The sequence below is a fragment of the Bison bison genome, unplaced genomic scaffold (genome assembly GCF_000754665.1).
Source record: "Bison bison bison isolate TAMUID 2011002044 unplaced genomic scaffold, Bison_UMD1.0 scf7180017864285, whole genome shotgun sequence".
NCBI classification, from domain to species: Eukaryota; Metazoa; Chordata; class Mammalia; order Artiodactyla; family Bovidae; genus Bison; species Bison bison.
This window is the reverse complement of record NW_011494857.1, coordinates 1,920,058-1,932,206: the sequence shown is the minus strand read 5'-3', so window position 1 is coordinate 1,932,206 and position 12,149 is coordinate 1,920,058. Positions and strand designations below refer to the sequence as shown.

The window sequence follows — 12,149 nt, the reverse complement described above, 5'->3', positions numbered from 1 at the left end:
GCAGCCACTACCCCGCGCCCGGCTGGGGGTTGCTGCCGCCACCAGCAAGAGGAGGAGCAGTCGAGTCGCCCCAGCGGCAGGGACGGACATCTCTGCCCCTTCCCTCCAGCCCAGAGGCTGGAGTCAGGCGGGCGCCGCGGAGCACGCCGGGAGAAACGGGCCGCATCCCGTCGCCCGTGCGCCTGCGCCGGCTCCTTGCGTCTGCGCACTAGCGCCCACCGGTTACCGGGGCCTGACGTCACTGGACGACCGCGGCTCCCTCCGGGCGTCCGGGTACCGCCCCCTCTGGTGACGTCACAACCGTGGACTTCCGACGTATCGGCGCCATCCGCCGCCCTATGACGTCACAGAGCCCGCGCCCCCGCCCCCGTTTTCTCCCTGGGCACCGCCCTCCGCTCCTCCCAAGGGGCGGGGCGTTGCGATGAAACGGGGCCACGAGCCTAAGCCGGCCTTCGGTGGAGCAGGTGAGGCGGGACCAGGCGTGATGGCAGGTGAGAAGTGGAACCGGGCCTGGAGGGGTTGGATTAGGTGTGGGAACCAGGTGAGGGATGGGGCCTGCGATGCGGAGACCGGTAGCCGGGAACCGCCTACCCTCCGCGCGGGGCTGTCCGCCCTGGTTAGGGGACACCTACCCAGCCTCTTGGAATAGATCTGAGAACTTCGCCGCTTCTGTAGAACGCCCCCTGGTTCCAGCCTGTCCCACGGGCCGGCCCGGACGGCTCCAGCGCCATCTCCTGAGCGGCGAATTCGACCAGCTGCGAGACTTCCCCATCTTTGAGAGCAACTTCGTGCAGGTGTGGAGCCCCAGGACCCTCTGAGCCCAAGCCTGGGCCCCGACCTCCAGACCTAGGGAACCTCTCCTCGCCTTACCGCCCATCTCCTGACCTCCACACCCCACGCCCGCCAATACCTCCAAACCTTTAGTTTCTCTATGACTGCTAACCGTTGATTCCCTCAGTCCATGTCCCTGACTTCATACCCAGGTGACTCGACCTTTGACCCCAAGATATCTGATCCTCTTCTTGATGGTTAATTTTATTGGTTCATGCCCCTTAATCCTACCAAAATTCCTGACCTCTGATCCCTCCCCAACCTTGCTCTCCATTTATCCAGCTTCTAACCTCTGATGCCACCCCTCCCCCGGCCCAGGTGACCCGGTTAGGAGAAGTTGCCAACAAGGTCACCATGGGAGTGGCAGCCTCCAGTCCAGCCCTGGAACTCCCAGACCTGTTGCTTCTGGCGGGCCCTGCCAAGGAGAATGGACACCTGCAGCTCTTCGGGTGACTGCCCCCGCTCCCAGCCTACACTGTGTTCCTCCTCAGCTCTGGGCACCCTAGATTCCCTGAAACACCTCCTTTCACCCGGAAGACCCCCAGGGCCAGGAGCCATGGATGGCTGCCAGCCCTCTGTGGGCTACTGGTCCACCCAGGAGAACAACACAGGGCCATCCACAGGGATCAGCAGTCAGGGATAGATGGACATGAGGCGAACCCCATGGCCACATCCTGGTAGGGGTCAGGAGAGCGGCCATTTATGCAGCACCTACTGCATGGGTTTCCTTGGTGGCTCAGACGGTAAAGTGTCTGCCTGCAATGCGGGAGACCCGGGTCTGATCCCTGGGTTGGGAAGATCCTCTGGAGAAGGAAATGGCAACCCACTCCAGTACTCTTGCCTGGGAAATCCCGTGGATAGAGGAGCCTGGTAGGCTACAGTCCATGGAGTTGCAGAGTCAGACACAACTGAGCGACTTCACTTTCACTGAATGGCAGTTGTCCCATGGACCATGCACATTGTCTCGTCTCTGACCCCATACTCTCATATGCTGGGGCCCCTTAACCCCATCCTCAAAAAGAAAAACCGAGGCCCAGAGAGGCGAGCCACTTGGCCAGGGTCCTAGAGTGAGTCAGGGGTGGCCTGGATTGGGACTGCCTGCTCCTCACGACTGGCCCCCTGGATTCTGGAGCTCTCAGGCCATTCTCTCCAAGCTGCCCCTGCAGGTCTTTGTGTTTTGTTTTGTTTTTTTCATTGAAAAAGTAATGCAAATACACTCTAAGGTACAAAACACACAGCACAAAATGCACCCTTCTCCCATCCTAGGCTCCTGCCTCCAGCTCCAGCTGCAAATACCAAAGCATTTACATGAGTAGAGTATATTTACAGAAACATTCTGCCAGTGGCTTTCTTTTGTTTTTTGACTGCATGTGTGCTAAGTCGTTTCAGTAATGTCTGACTCTGCAACGCTGTGGACTGTAGCCCACCAGGTTCCTCTGTCCATGGGATTCTCCAGGCAAGAATACTGAAGTGGATGGCCATGCCCTCCTTCAGGGTATCTTCCCAACACAGGAATCGAACGTGTGACTCTTAGGTCTCCTGCATTGGCAAGGGGTTTTTCTTACCACTAGCGCCACCTGCATTTCATAGTTAATGAAAGAAAGGGGGAAGGGAGGGAAGGAAGGAAGGAAGAATGGAGTCACATTGTCACATACACACAAACACACACACAGACACACAATCCTTTGTTTCCAGTTCTGAAATCCAAAAAGTTTTTTTTTTTTTTTCAACTCATTCAGTGATATAATCTGATTCTGACCCAAACGAACTTGAAGCTACTTACAGCCTTTATTTATCCGCCCTGGATAAGTTGAAAACATTTCACAAAGCAGTATTCTGATGCCAGAACCCTGTACTGAGACATTCTCTACCACCTCCCTTTACTTTTCAATATTAATTGTATCCCACCACTTGAGTCACGACTTGCAGTTGGAAGAATATCAGGGATAGTGCTGAGAAGGGCTCTTTGATCTCCTGGTAATCTCCTTCTGCACTCTCCCTTCTCCCACCATAAAACATACCACAGAAGTAAAATCATTGAGCTTGCTCTGCCAACTCAGTCTCCAGACTCACCCTTCTGCCCCTCATTTCTAACCAGCTCCCAGCCCTGGGTGATTCTGTGCGGGGATGGACAGGTCCTCTTTTGGACACACCATTCAACAAACTCCACCCCCTTGGACATCAAGCTTGCATCTGCCTCTTGCTGTGATTACCTAATAGGGAATGTCCTTGAATGAATGGCTGCCTTCAGACAGCTTGGGTTCATATCCTGGCTTCACCTCTTCTCTGCCTTTGGCTAAGTTTCCTACCCGTCTGGGTCTCAGTTTCCTCACCTGCAACATGGGGATAAGAGGAGAACCCACTTTCCAGGGCTGTCGGGGGATAAACTGAGTAAATGTTTGTGAAACACTTGGAACAGCACCTGGCACACAGTATGAGCTGTGAAAAAGTCAGCTGCTTTTCTTCCATTTGGGGACCATAATAACAGATTGAGTCGCCTACTGAGGGACACTGATGTGTCCTGTGCCTGGGGGTGACCACCAGTGCAGCAGGCAGGGTACATCCATGCACAGCCGGGAGGGTGTCAAGTCAGTTTCTGGAGATACATTGCTGGGCCTGAGGGGGCTGGTGTGTAGCTACCCAGTGTTGCTAAGAACCTTGGTACGACTTGGGTTCAAATTCCTGCTGTGTGATCTCTGCCAAATTATCCATCCTGTCCGGATTGTTTCCTCTGCTGCCTTTTTTGGACCTTGAGTTAGGCTGGGGGCCTGAGCGATTCATATATTCAAATACTCAGTGAGCATTCATTGAGCATGGACCGTGGGTCAGCTGCGGATACTAAGGAAACAGCAGTGAAAAAAATCACACCAAACCCTCTGCCCTCAAGCTCACCTTCTACTAGGAAGGCAGACAGAATAGATGTCAGTTTGTCCAGTGGCTGAGGTCTGTGGAGACAGATCAGAAGGGGGTGAAGGGTGGGCATGGGGAGGTCAGTGAGGGCAGATGTGGTTGTAAATAAGCAGGAGGTTGTAAACAGATCTTCTGAGAAGGTGCCTCTTGAGAAAACTATGAGATGAAGGGGCTGAGCCATGGGGATGGTTGGAGGAGGAAGATTTCGGGCAGAGGAAACAGCCTGTGCAAAGGTCCTGGGGTAGGACCAAGCCTGGCAGGTTTATGGAACAGTAAGACCAGTATGGCTGGAGACAGTAAACCAGGAGAAAGGGCGGGAGGGGAGGACGGAGAAGGCACAAAACAGTGCAGATCTTGCAGAGCCTAGTGGTCAAGACCAGGACTCCGTTTCCTCTGAGCCCTGGGAGCGATTTGAGCTAACTCTCCTGTTGATTTGGCTCCGAGGTAAAGAATCCACCTGTAATGCAGGAGACGCAGGAAACACGGGTTCGATCCCTGTGTCGGGAAGATCCCCTGGAGGAGGAAATGGCAATCCATCCCAGTGTTCTTGCCTGGACAACCCTATGGACCAAGGAACCTGGCGGGCTACAGTTCATGGGTCCCAAAGAGTCGCACACGACTGAGTGCAGGCACCCATTTCACCCGGGTGCTGATTGGCGCCCTCTGGCGGCAGTGTGGGAAAAGACTGGGGTGAAAGCGGGAAATTGTGGAGAGACTTAGAAATGGTTGGATTTGGAGTATTAATATTAGTACATTTTAACGGTGGAGCCATCAGGACTTGGTAAGATCGGTTAAGGATGTCAAAAAGACGGATCAGGAGCGATTCGCACAATTTCTGGCTGAGCAAGTGGGAGGATATAGCGAAGACGAAGAAGAAGAGGAGCAGGTTTGGGGTTGGGCTTAGGTCAAGAATTGGGCTGTTGGATGTTACATGTGTCTGATGTCGATCCAACATCCAAATGTTAAATTCAAGCAAGCAGCTATCTATTCGAGTCTCGCGTTCAGGAGGGGGAGGACCAGCGGGAGACAAAGATGGTCTCCGTGTCTGGACGAAAGTTTGGGGTAGATAAAATGCAAGAGGCAGAGAAAGTGACAAGACTACCTAAAAAAAAAAAAAAAGACTCCTTCCGGGGGCGGAGAGGGGCGCTGGGGTGGGCACTGCTGGCGCCTGGGAGGGTCAGATGCTGAGGCTGCCCCTTCTGCCCACCCAGGCTGTTCCCCTTGCAGTTCGTCCAGCTCTTCGTCCACGACGAAAGCCGCTGGCAGCTCAAGGTCAAGTTCCGCACTGGCCGTGCCTTCTACCTGCAGCTGCGGGCCCCGCCCGAGAGCCGCGACCGCGAGTTCAGCCAGTGGGTGCGCCTGCTCTACCGCCTGCGCTTCCACTCGGCCCAGGGAGCCGTGCCTTTCACGCAGGACTACTCGGCGCTGGAGGACGACGAGGACGATGACGAAGACGAGGACCGCGATCTGCCAGCGGGAGAGGCGAGGAAGGGGAGGGGGGTGGGCGGGGCTCCTGGGTCGGAGGGAAGAGGGGGTTGAGGGCCTGGATCCCGGATCTGAGAGTGGAGGTGACCCAGAGCCCAGACTCCTGAGTCCTGAAAGGGTGTTCTGTCTCTGCTCAGAGTTCAGGAGGCTCTCAAAGCAGAGCAAGGTCCTCAGGGCCTTGATGCGCCAACACAGGTGGCAATGGTTTCCTAATGGGGCATCACCTACCCAGCCTCCCTCCCCTTGACCTAGCACGCTGGGATCTGGAGAGGGAATACCTAAGCCTTGAAGAGTCGGCCAGGCCAGTTCTCCCGAATGCCTGGGGAGGGGAAAGACACCAGTCTTCAAAGGGGACAGTGGAACCTAAGGGGCCTCTTCCTTGAGAACCCCCCTGCTCCCCACGCCTTCCCAGGAAGTACAAAGCGCCCACTCACCCATCCCCCAAACAGCAGATACATCCACAAAGCGTCTGAGACCAACTCTCTCTTGTACCCAGCTTCAAGCCATGGAAGCCAGACTTGACCCACAGATGTCTGAACTCTGGGGACTCTGACTCCTCCAGCGTTCTTTGAGGTCACCAAAAGACCAGAGATCAAAGTGTCCCCTACCTTGGGGCCAGACAGATGAATTAATATTAAAGTTACTAAAGATCGGCCACTTAAGAACTAAGAAAACCGGGTCACGAGCACTTTCCCCATCGTCACCAATTCAACGTGGCGGAAGCAGCTCTTTCAGTAATGGCTCCTTGGGCCCCGCAGGCACCATTCCAGCATGTCTACGCCCTAAGGGTAGCCCCTCCAAGTCAGTCCTTGGGTTCCTCTTTGGCCTACTATGGCTGCCACTGTAGCCAGCCCGCCTCCTCCCCGCTCACAGTGGGTCCTCCCAAGAGGGCTGCCTCCAGAGGGTCTTGGGTCCCCCTGTGACTGTGCAGTTGCCATGGCAACATGGTGAAAGCGAAAGTTGCTAAGTCGTGTCAGACTCTTTGCGACCCCATGGACTTAGTCCATGGAATTCTCCAGGCCAGAATACTGGAGTGGGTAGCCTTTCCCTTCTCCAGGGGATCTTCCCAACCCAGGGTTCGAACCCAGGTCTCCCATATCGCAGGCAGGTTCTTTACCAGCTGAGCCACAAGGGAAGCAACATGGTAGCCTCCCTAAAGTAGCTGTTCCAAGATGGCGGCCTCAACATGGTCTGCTTCACCAGGGCTGCCTCGCGGTGGTGGTTGCCATTCCAACCTGGCTGCCCCACCGCCCACACTCAGGTGACTAAACCTCCGGGAGGAGGAAGGCCGGGCCACAGACTCAAGAAGGACAGACACACGGGTGTCAAGACAAGACTATTTCTCACTTATAATTCGGGAAAGGGAAACGTGTCCGGGAAGGTCTGGGTTAGGGCTCAGCAGCCAGTCAGTCATCTTGTTAGGTGGAGGACAGAGCTTCACTGTGGCACTGTTGGGGGGAAAGAGAAGAGGGTGGTAAGAATTCCTGTGCCCCCCGCCCCTGCCTAGCCTCTGCCCTTTAGATTCGCTTGGCCAGCAGGGGGCGGGGGTCAAGTTTTCCCTTCCCCACCCAGCTGGACACCAGGTTAACCCAACTTCATCCAGCCCTTGATTCCTGTAGTTTTAAACCCCAAGCTGGCATGTTCTGACTTCTGAGCAGCTGCTAGAGGCCAGCCCTCACTGGAATCCTGAAGAAGGCATATTTCTGAGCGGATTCAATAGTTGATAAGGGGACAGCAGAACCCTAGGAACTGGGTCGGCTGGGCAGGGCGGTGCTTTAAAATGACAGGCAGGAGGTGCGTGGAGAGTGGTCCCTTGTCTGCTGGGCTGTCATCAGAGCCGGGGGCGTCACGGCCGGGGAGGTACCCTGGAGGCCCATGTGAAAGTCGGCCGCCTCTGAGGGGACTTGGTGAGCGGCCTCCCCATCAAGTCTTGACTGGGGGATGTCTGTTGGATGGAAGCCCGAGGTGGGAGAGGCAATGGCATGTGCAAAGTCCCAGGGGCAGGAGAAAGCACAGCTGGTTTGTCCAACCCCCATGTTCAGTGTGGCTGGAAAAAGGGGGGCGCCAGGAGGGGGGACCTGAGGCTGGAGAGGGGCTGGGGTGGCAGATTCAGGACTCTGACACCAGGCTGAAGGGTCCCAGGGCCGCTGGGGGAGCCCTAGGAGGGCTGTGCGCAGGTCAGCCGTGGGTACAGAGCGCCCTCTAGGGCCTGGAGGTGGAACTGGAAAGAGACGAGGCGGGGTAGGAGGCTGGGGTGGAATTCAGCAGGAAGAGGACAAAGGAGGCTGAGGCTGTGGGGCAGAGAGGCAGGGCCGGGAGGCACAGAGCTTGGGGACAGGCCGTGGAAGGGGGCTGTCTTCCGGGCTCTCCCGGCCACCCCTCGCCCCGGTCCTCTGCCACTGCCCATGACGGTTTCGATGCTGTGTCCACACACCTCCCCAGCTACACCGGAAGCCTTAGTGATCATTTGCTAAGCTCTTCGCATCCTCATTCACCTCTTATTTGTCCTTCAGCTCCTCTGGAGAACCTCAGACTCCTGCCCAGGCGGGGTCAGGTGCCACCCCACCCCCAACACCCTGTGCTGCCTCTGTCCCCCCTACATGGCAGTGTCCCTGCTGGGGCCTGAATCAGCTTCCCAATCGTACTCCTAGAGGGCGCAGGTCTGCCCCGCACCATCAGCTTTGTGGATGAGGGTCAGGTGGGTGGAGCGTAAGGCCCCCCCACCCCCAGGCTCACCTCGGACTTCCAGCTTGCACTCGGCCAGGGCCTCCCCCAGCTCGTTGACAGCCCGACACGAGTAAGTCCCCGAGTCGAAGGGGGAGGGACGGCGGATGTTCAGCGTCAGGACCCCCTGCTGGTTAGTCATCAGGAACTTGGGATCTTCGCGGATCTCCATCTTGTTCTTCATCCAGACCACCTTGGGCTGTTGAGTGGAGCAGACAAGGAAGCCGCATGATGGAGGGTCCCCTGCGCGTTGGCACAACGGGGCCTTGGGAGGCAGTGTGGAGTCTCCTTTTGGCTCTCCCACCCCCTTATTTTGACTGGCTGATCATGGCTGGGTCACTTCTCTCTGACCCCCAGTCTCCTCTTCTGTAAGAGCAAGAGCTCCCCGTTGTGGTGGCCCACAGGGCCCTATGTGATTTGGCCCCATCAGTCCTCTTCCCTCACCTCCCGCCCCCTCCCTCTCTCTGTCCAACCCATGGGCAGCCTTGCAGTTCCTCCGACCGGTCAGGCCCCGGAACAGCACCTGGCCTGCCTTTGAGGTCTCCGCTCCCACGTCACTTCCGGGCCCTAGACTGGAACAGGAATGCCTACTTTACACTCTCACGACTGCCTGCGTTTCCCTAGCAGACCCTCCACGCTTTCTAATTTTCTTAAGTAATTGATTGATTTGGCTGCCTTGGGTCTTAGTTGCGTCATGCGGGATCTTTTGCTGTGATACGCGGACTCTTGTTTCGGAGCGCAGGCTCAGTTCCTCCTTGGCAGGTGGGACCTTAGTCCCCCAACCAGGGATCGAATCCTCCTACCCTGAATTGTAAGGTGGATTCTTAGCCCATTGGACCACCAGGGAAGTCCCCACCCTTTGTCATTTCATTGTCAACCAGGTGGCACTAGTGGTAAAGAACCTGCCAGCCAACCCAGGAGATGTAAGAGATCTGGGTTCAGAGCCTGGGTTGGGAAAATCCCCTGGGAGAGGGCATGGGAACCCACTCCGGTATTCTTTACCATCCAAGCCCCCAGGGAAGCCCCCATTCCCATATTCTTGCTTGGAGAATCCCATGGACAGAGGAACTTAGCAGGCTACAGTCCATAAGGTTGCAAAGAGTCAGAAATGACTAAAGTGACTTAGCACGCACGCACATGTGACTTCAGAGGAATGGCCATCTTCCCCAATATAGAGGAACTCCTTGTTCAATTCACCAGCACATAGAAAGTCTCTGAAATATGTGTGTTGAAAGAATGAATGATGTAAATAAGCAAATGAAGTGAATGAATGAACTGAATAAATAAATGAATCAGTAGGGGAATGAATGAATAAACGGAGTTAGTGAATAAAACAGTAAACAGCAGTGATGAAATCCATGGTAGGCCTACTGGGGCTGATGCTAAAAACTGGAGTTAGACCAGGAGACGGCAAAATGTGTCAAAAGGGTCAGGCAGTCAATGATTTAGGCTTCCTGAGCTCTATGGTCTCTGGGCCAGAGACAACACACAAACCAGTGTGAACAGCCATGTTCCAATAACAAAAGGAAAAGAAAAAGGATTAAAAAATCTTATTTCAAGAAAGCAGTGGCAGGCAGATTTGGCCTGAGGGCCATAGTTTGCAGCCCCTGGTCTAGGTGGGCCCTTGGGAGTTAAAGACTGCAAGTATCAGCATTCCCAGACAGCAGCCTGGAAACTGGACAGGGCCTTGAAGTGTTAGAACCCCTCCACCCCAAAATTCCTGTTTTTGAGGGAAGTCGGAGTGTAACGAGCTGAGATTTGTGCTCTGGCTAGAGGAGAGAGACAGGAAGCGGGTGAAAAGCAAGCAAATCCTGGGGCTTCCCTGGTGGTCCAGTGGTTCAGACTCCGCACTACCACTGCAAGGGGCACAGGTTCAATTCCTGGTTTGGGAAGCTAGGATCCCCCCCATGCCATGTGGCACAGACGAAATTAACAAATACAAACAAAGGAAACACTTTTCACTAAAAGTAAATCCCATGAGCAGAGGAGAGAGAACTCAGGGAGGAGAAGCCCATCGGTGGGAAGGCAAGGAGGCTTCACCTTGGAAGGTGAAGATGTTCCTCCAGGGTTACACACACACACACACACACACACACACACACACACACACACACATAGCACCTTCGGGTGGCCTCTCACGGCACAGTTGAGAGCTGCAGCATAACCAGCCACCACCACCCGGTCAGGTAGAGGCGTCAGGAACTTGGGGGGCGTTCGGAAGTCGTGCTCCTTGTACTCGGGCAATTTGAGAGTCATACCTGGGGGAGGGGAGATGCACCTGTGAGGGGACTAACCCTGACTGTCTCCGACCACCTCTCCTCCAGCACCAGGTGCCATCAACTCTGAGTCCAGGAGGGGGATGATCAGAGGAGTCAAGTGCAAACCCCAGAGAGGCTATGTATATGACAGATAACCAACAAGGCCCTACTGTATAGTATAGAGAATGCTACTCAATATTCTGTAATAACCTGCGTAGGAAAAGACTCTGAAAAATGATGAATATGTGTATATGTAGAACGGAATCACTTGGCTCTACACCTGAAACAAACACACCATATGTCAACTATACTCCAAAAAAAAAAAACAAACCCAGAGAGAGATGGGGGACCAGGACTGGCCCTGAGCCGGTGGGGGTGGCCAGACCTGTCTTGACGATCCGGGCTGTGTTCTTGGAAACGCCAGGCAAGTCGCTGAGCCCACAGACGTTTTCGCTGTAAACTCGGAAATAGTACTCGTTGCCCATGATGAGATCGGACACGGTGCAGGAGGTGTGCCGGTTGCGCTCATAAACTGTGAACCACTCCTGCAGCGTGGGGGACAGGGAGGGACCGGGAGGGTCAGGGACACGGACCCAGGAAGAGCGTCAGGAAAGCAGACGCCTCGCTCACAGAACCTGCCCTTCCCAGCAGCCCTGTTCACAGCCAGAGGGAGGCGGGAGCAACCCGGGTGCCCCTCAGCGGCTGAACGGACAAGCAAAACACGGTCCGTTCCAGCCAGGGACTGGTAGGGGAATTCCCTGGCGGTCCAGTGGTTAGGACTCTATGCTTCCACTGCAGCGGGGAACAGGTTCCATCCCTGGTTGGGGAACCAAGATTCCGCAAGCCAAGTGGTATGGCCAAAACTAACCAAATGAACATGGCACTCAGCCACGAAAAGCACTGAAGCACAGATACCAGCTACAACATGGATGAACCTGGAAAACATGATGTTGAGTTGAAAGGAGCCAGACACAAGGGCTCACAGCGTGTGACCATGTCCAGATGCGATGTCCGGGATGGGCAAATCCACAGAGACAGGATGCAGATGGGGGGCTGCCAGGGGCTGTGTGGGGGGGAAGAGGAGGGACTGCTTGATGGACACGGGGTTTCTGTTCCAGGTGATGGAAATGTCTTGGAATGAAATAGAGGGGGTGGTTGCACAACATTGGGAAGATGGGAAATCCCACTTAAAAATGTATGCATGCTAAGTTGTTTCAGGCATGTCCGATTCTTTGCGACCCCATCCATGGACTGTAGCCCGCCAGGCTCCTCTGTCCATGGGGATTCTCCAGGCAAGAATACTGGAGTGGGTTGTCATGCCCTTCTCCAGGGGATCTTCCCAACCCAGGGATCGAACTGGAGTCTCTTACATCTCCTGCCTTGGCAGGTGGGTTCTTTACTATTAGCACCACCTGGAAATTTTCGTTAGGTGAATTTTACCTCAATAGAAAGAAAAAGAAAACCTATTAGAGTTCCCCTGGTGGCCTAGTGGTTAAGACTCAACGATTTCACTGCTGTGGCCCAAGTTCAATCTCTGGTCAGGAAAATAAGATCCCACAAGCCACATGGTGCGGCCAAAAAAAAAAAAAAAACTATTATGCACTAAATCTCAGCTAAAAAGTCTTTCCTCGCGGCCTCCGGCCCATTCTCCCGGATCTCTCAGTGCCTCAGTTTTCCGCAGCTGGGAAATGGGAAGTCTGCTGTAACAATCTCCCTAGCTTTTCTCCCCTTACCCTCACACCGCCCCTGGCCCCTCGCTCACCATGGTTTTCTTGTCGGCTTTCTGGACGAAATACCCGGTGATCTCACTGTTGCCGTCATCCTTGGGGGGCTGCCACTCCACCAGCGCGTTGGTACCCCACACCTCCTTCACCATCACATTCTGCGGGGGCCCTGCCTTTTCTGGAGGATGGGTGGGCTGTTAGAAGTCAGCCCAAGCAT

At 55.0% G+C, this 12,149-nt stretch overlaps 3 protein-coding genes across 4 annotated transcripts in view; 1 reads left to right on the top strand and 2 right to left on the bottom strand.

Moving 5' to 3' along the window:
* EMC10 (ER membrane protein complex subunit 10) overlaps window positions 1–182 on the bottom strand; it is a 6,382-nt gene extending 6,200 nt beyond the window's left edge. The window contains exon 1 of the mRNA XM_010849730.1: window positions 1–182. Coding sequence (XP_010848032.1) covers window positions 1–90 — 90 coding nt within the window. The 5' untranslated portion in view covers window positions 91–182.
* A 46-nt stretch (window positions 183–228) lies between these two features.
* FAM71E1 (family with sequence similarity 71, member E1) lies at window positions 229–6,245 on the top strand. 2 transcript variants are annotated; one of them, XM_010849652.1, is made up of 5 exons: window positions 229–491; window positions 676–794; window positions 1,114–1,280; window positions 4,953–5,223; window positions 5,723–6,245. In XM_010849652.1, exons 1-5 carry the CDS (start codon window positions 422–424, stop codon window positions 5,777–5,779), a joined length of 684 nt encoding a protein of 227 aa, XP_010847954.1. In that variant the 5' UTR covers window positions 229–421; the 3' UTR covers window positions 5,780–6,245. The 2 variants fall into 2 exon arrangements, with proteins under 2 accessions (XP_010847954.1, XP_010847955.1); XM_010849653.1 differs by having other exon boundaries at window positions 1,150–1,280; window positions 5,723–5,895.
* A 304-nt stretch (window positions 6,246–6,549) lies between these two features.
* Window positions 6,550–12,149, bottom strand: part of MYBPC2 (myosin binding protein C, fast type) — a 26,074-nt gene continuing 20,474 nt past the window's right edge. Inside the window, exons 24-28 of the mRNA XM_010849728.1 lie at window positions 11,971–12,110; window positions 10,594–10,753; window positions 10,072–10,208; window positions 7,963–8,149; window positions 6,550–6,674 (exon numbers count right to left, since the gene is read on the bottom strand). Of these exons, the coding sequence (XP_010848030.1) occupies window positions 6,664–6,674; window positions 7,963–8,149; window positions 10,072–10,208; window positions 10,594–10,753; window positions 11,971–12,110 (635 nt within the window). The 3' untranslated portion in view covers window positions 6,550–6,663. The remainder of the gene's footprint in view (window positions 6,675–7,962; window positions 8,150–10,071; window positions 10,209–10,593; window positions 10,754–11,970; window positions 12,111–12,149) is intronic.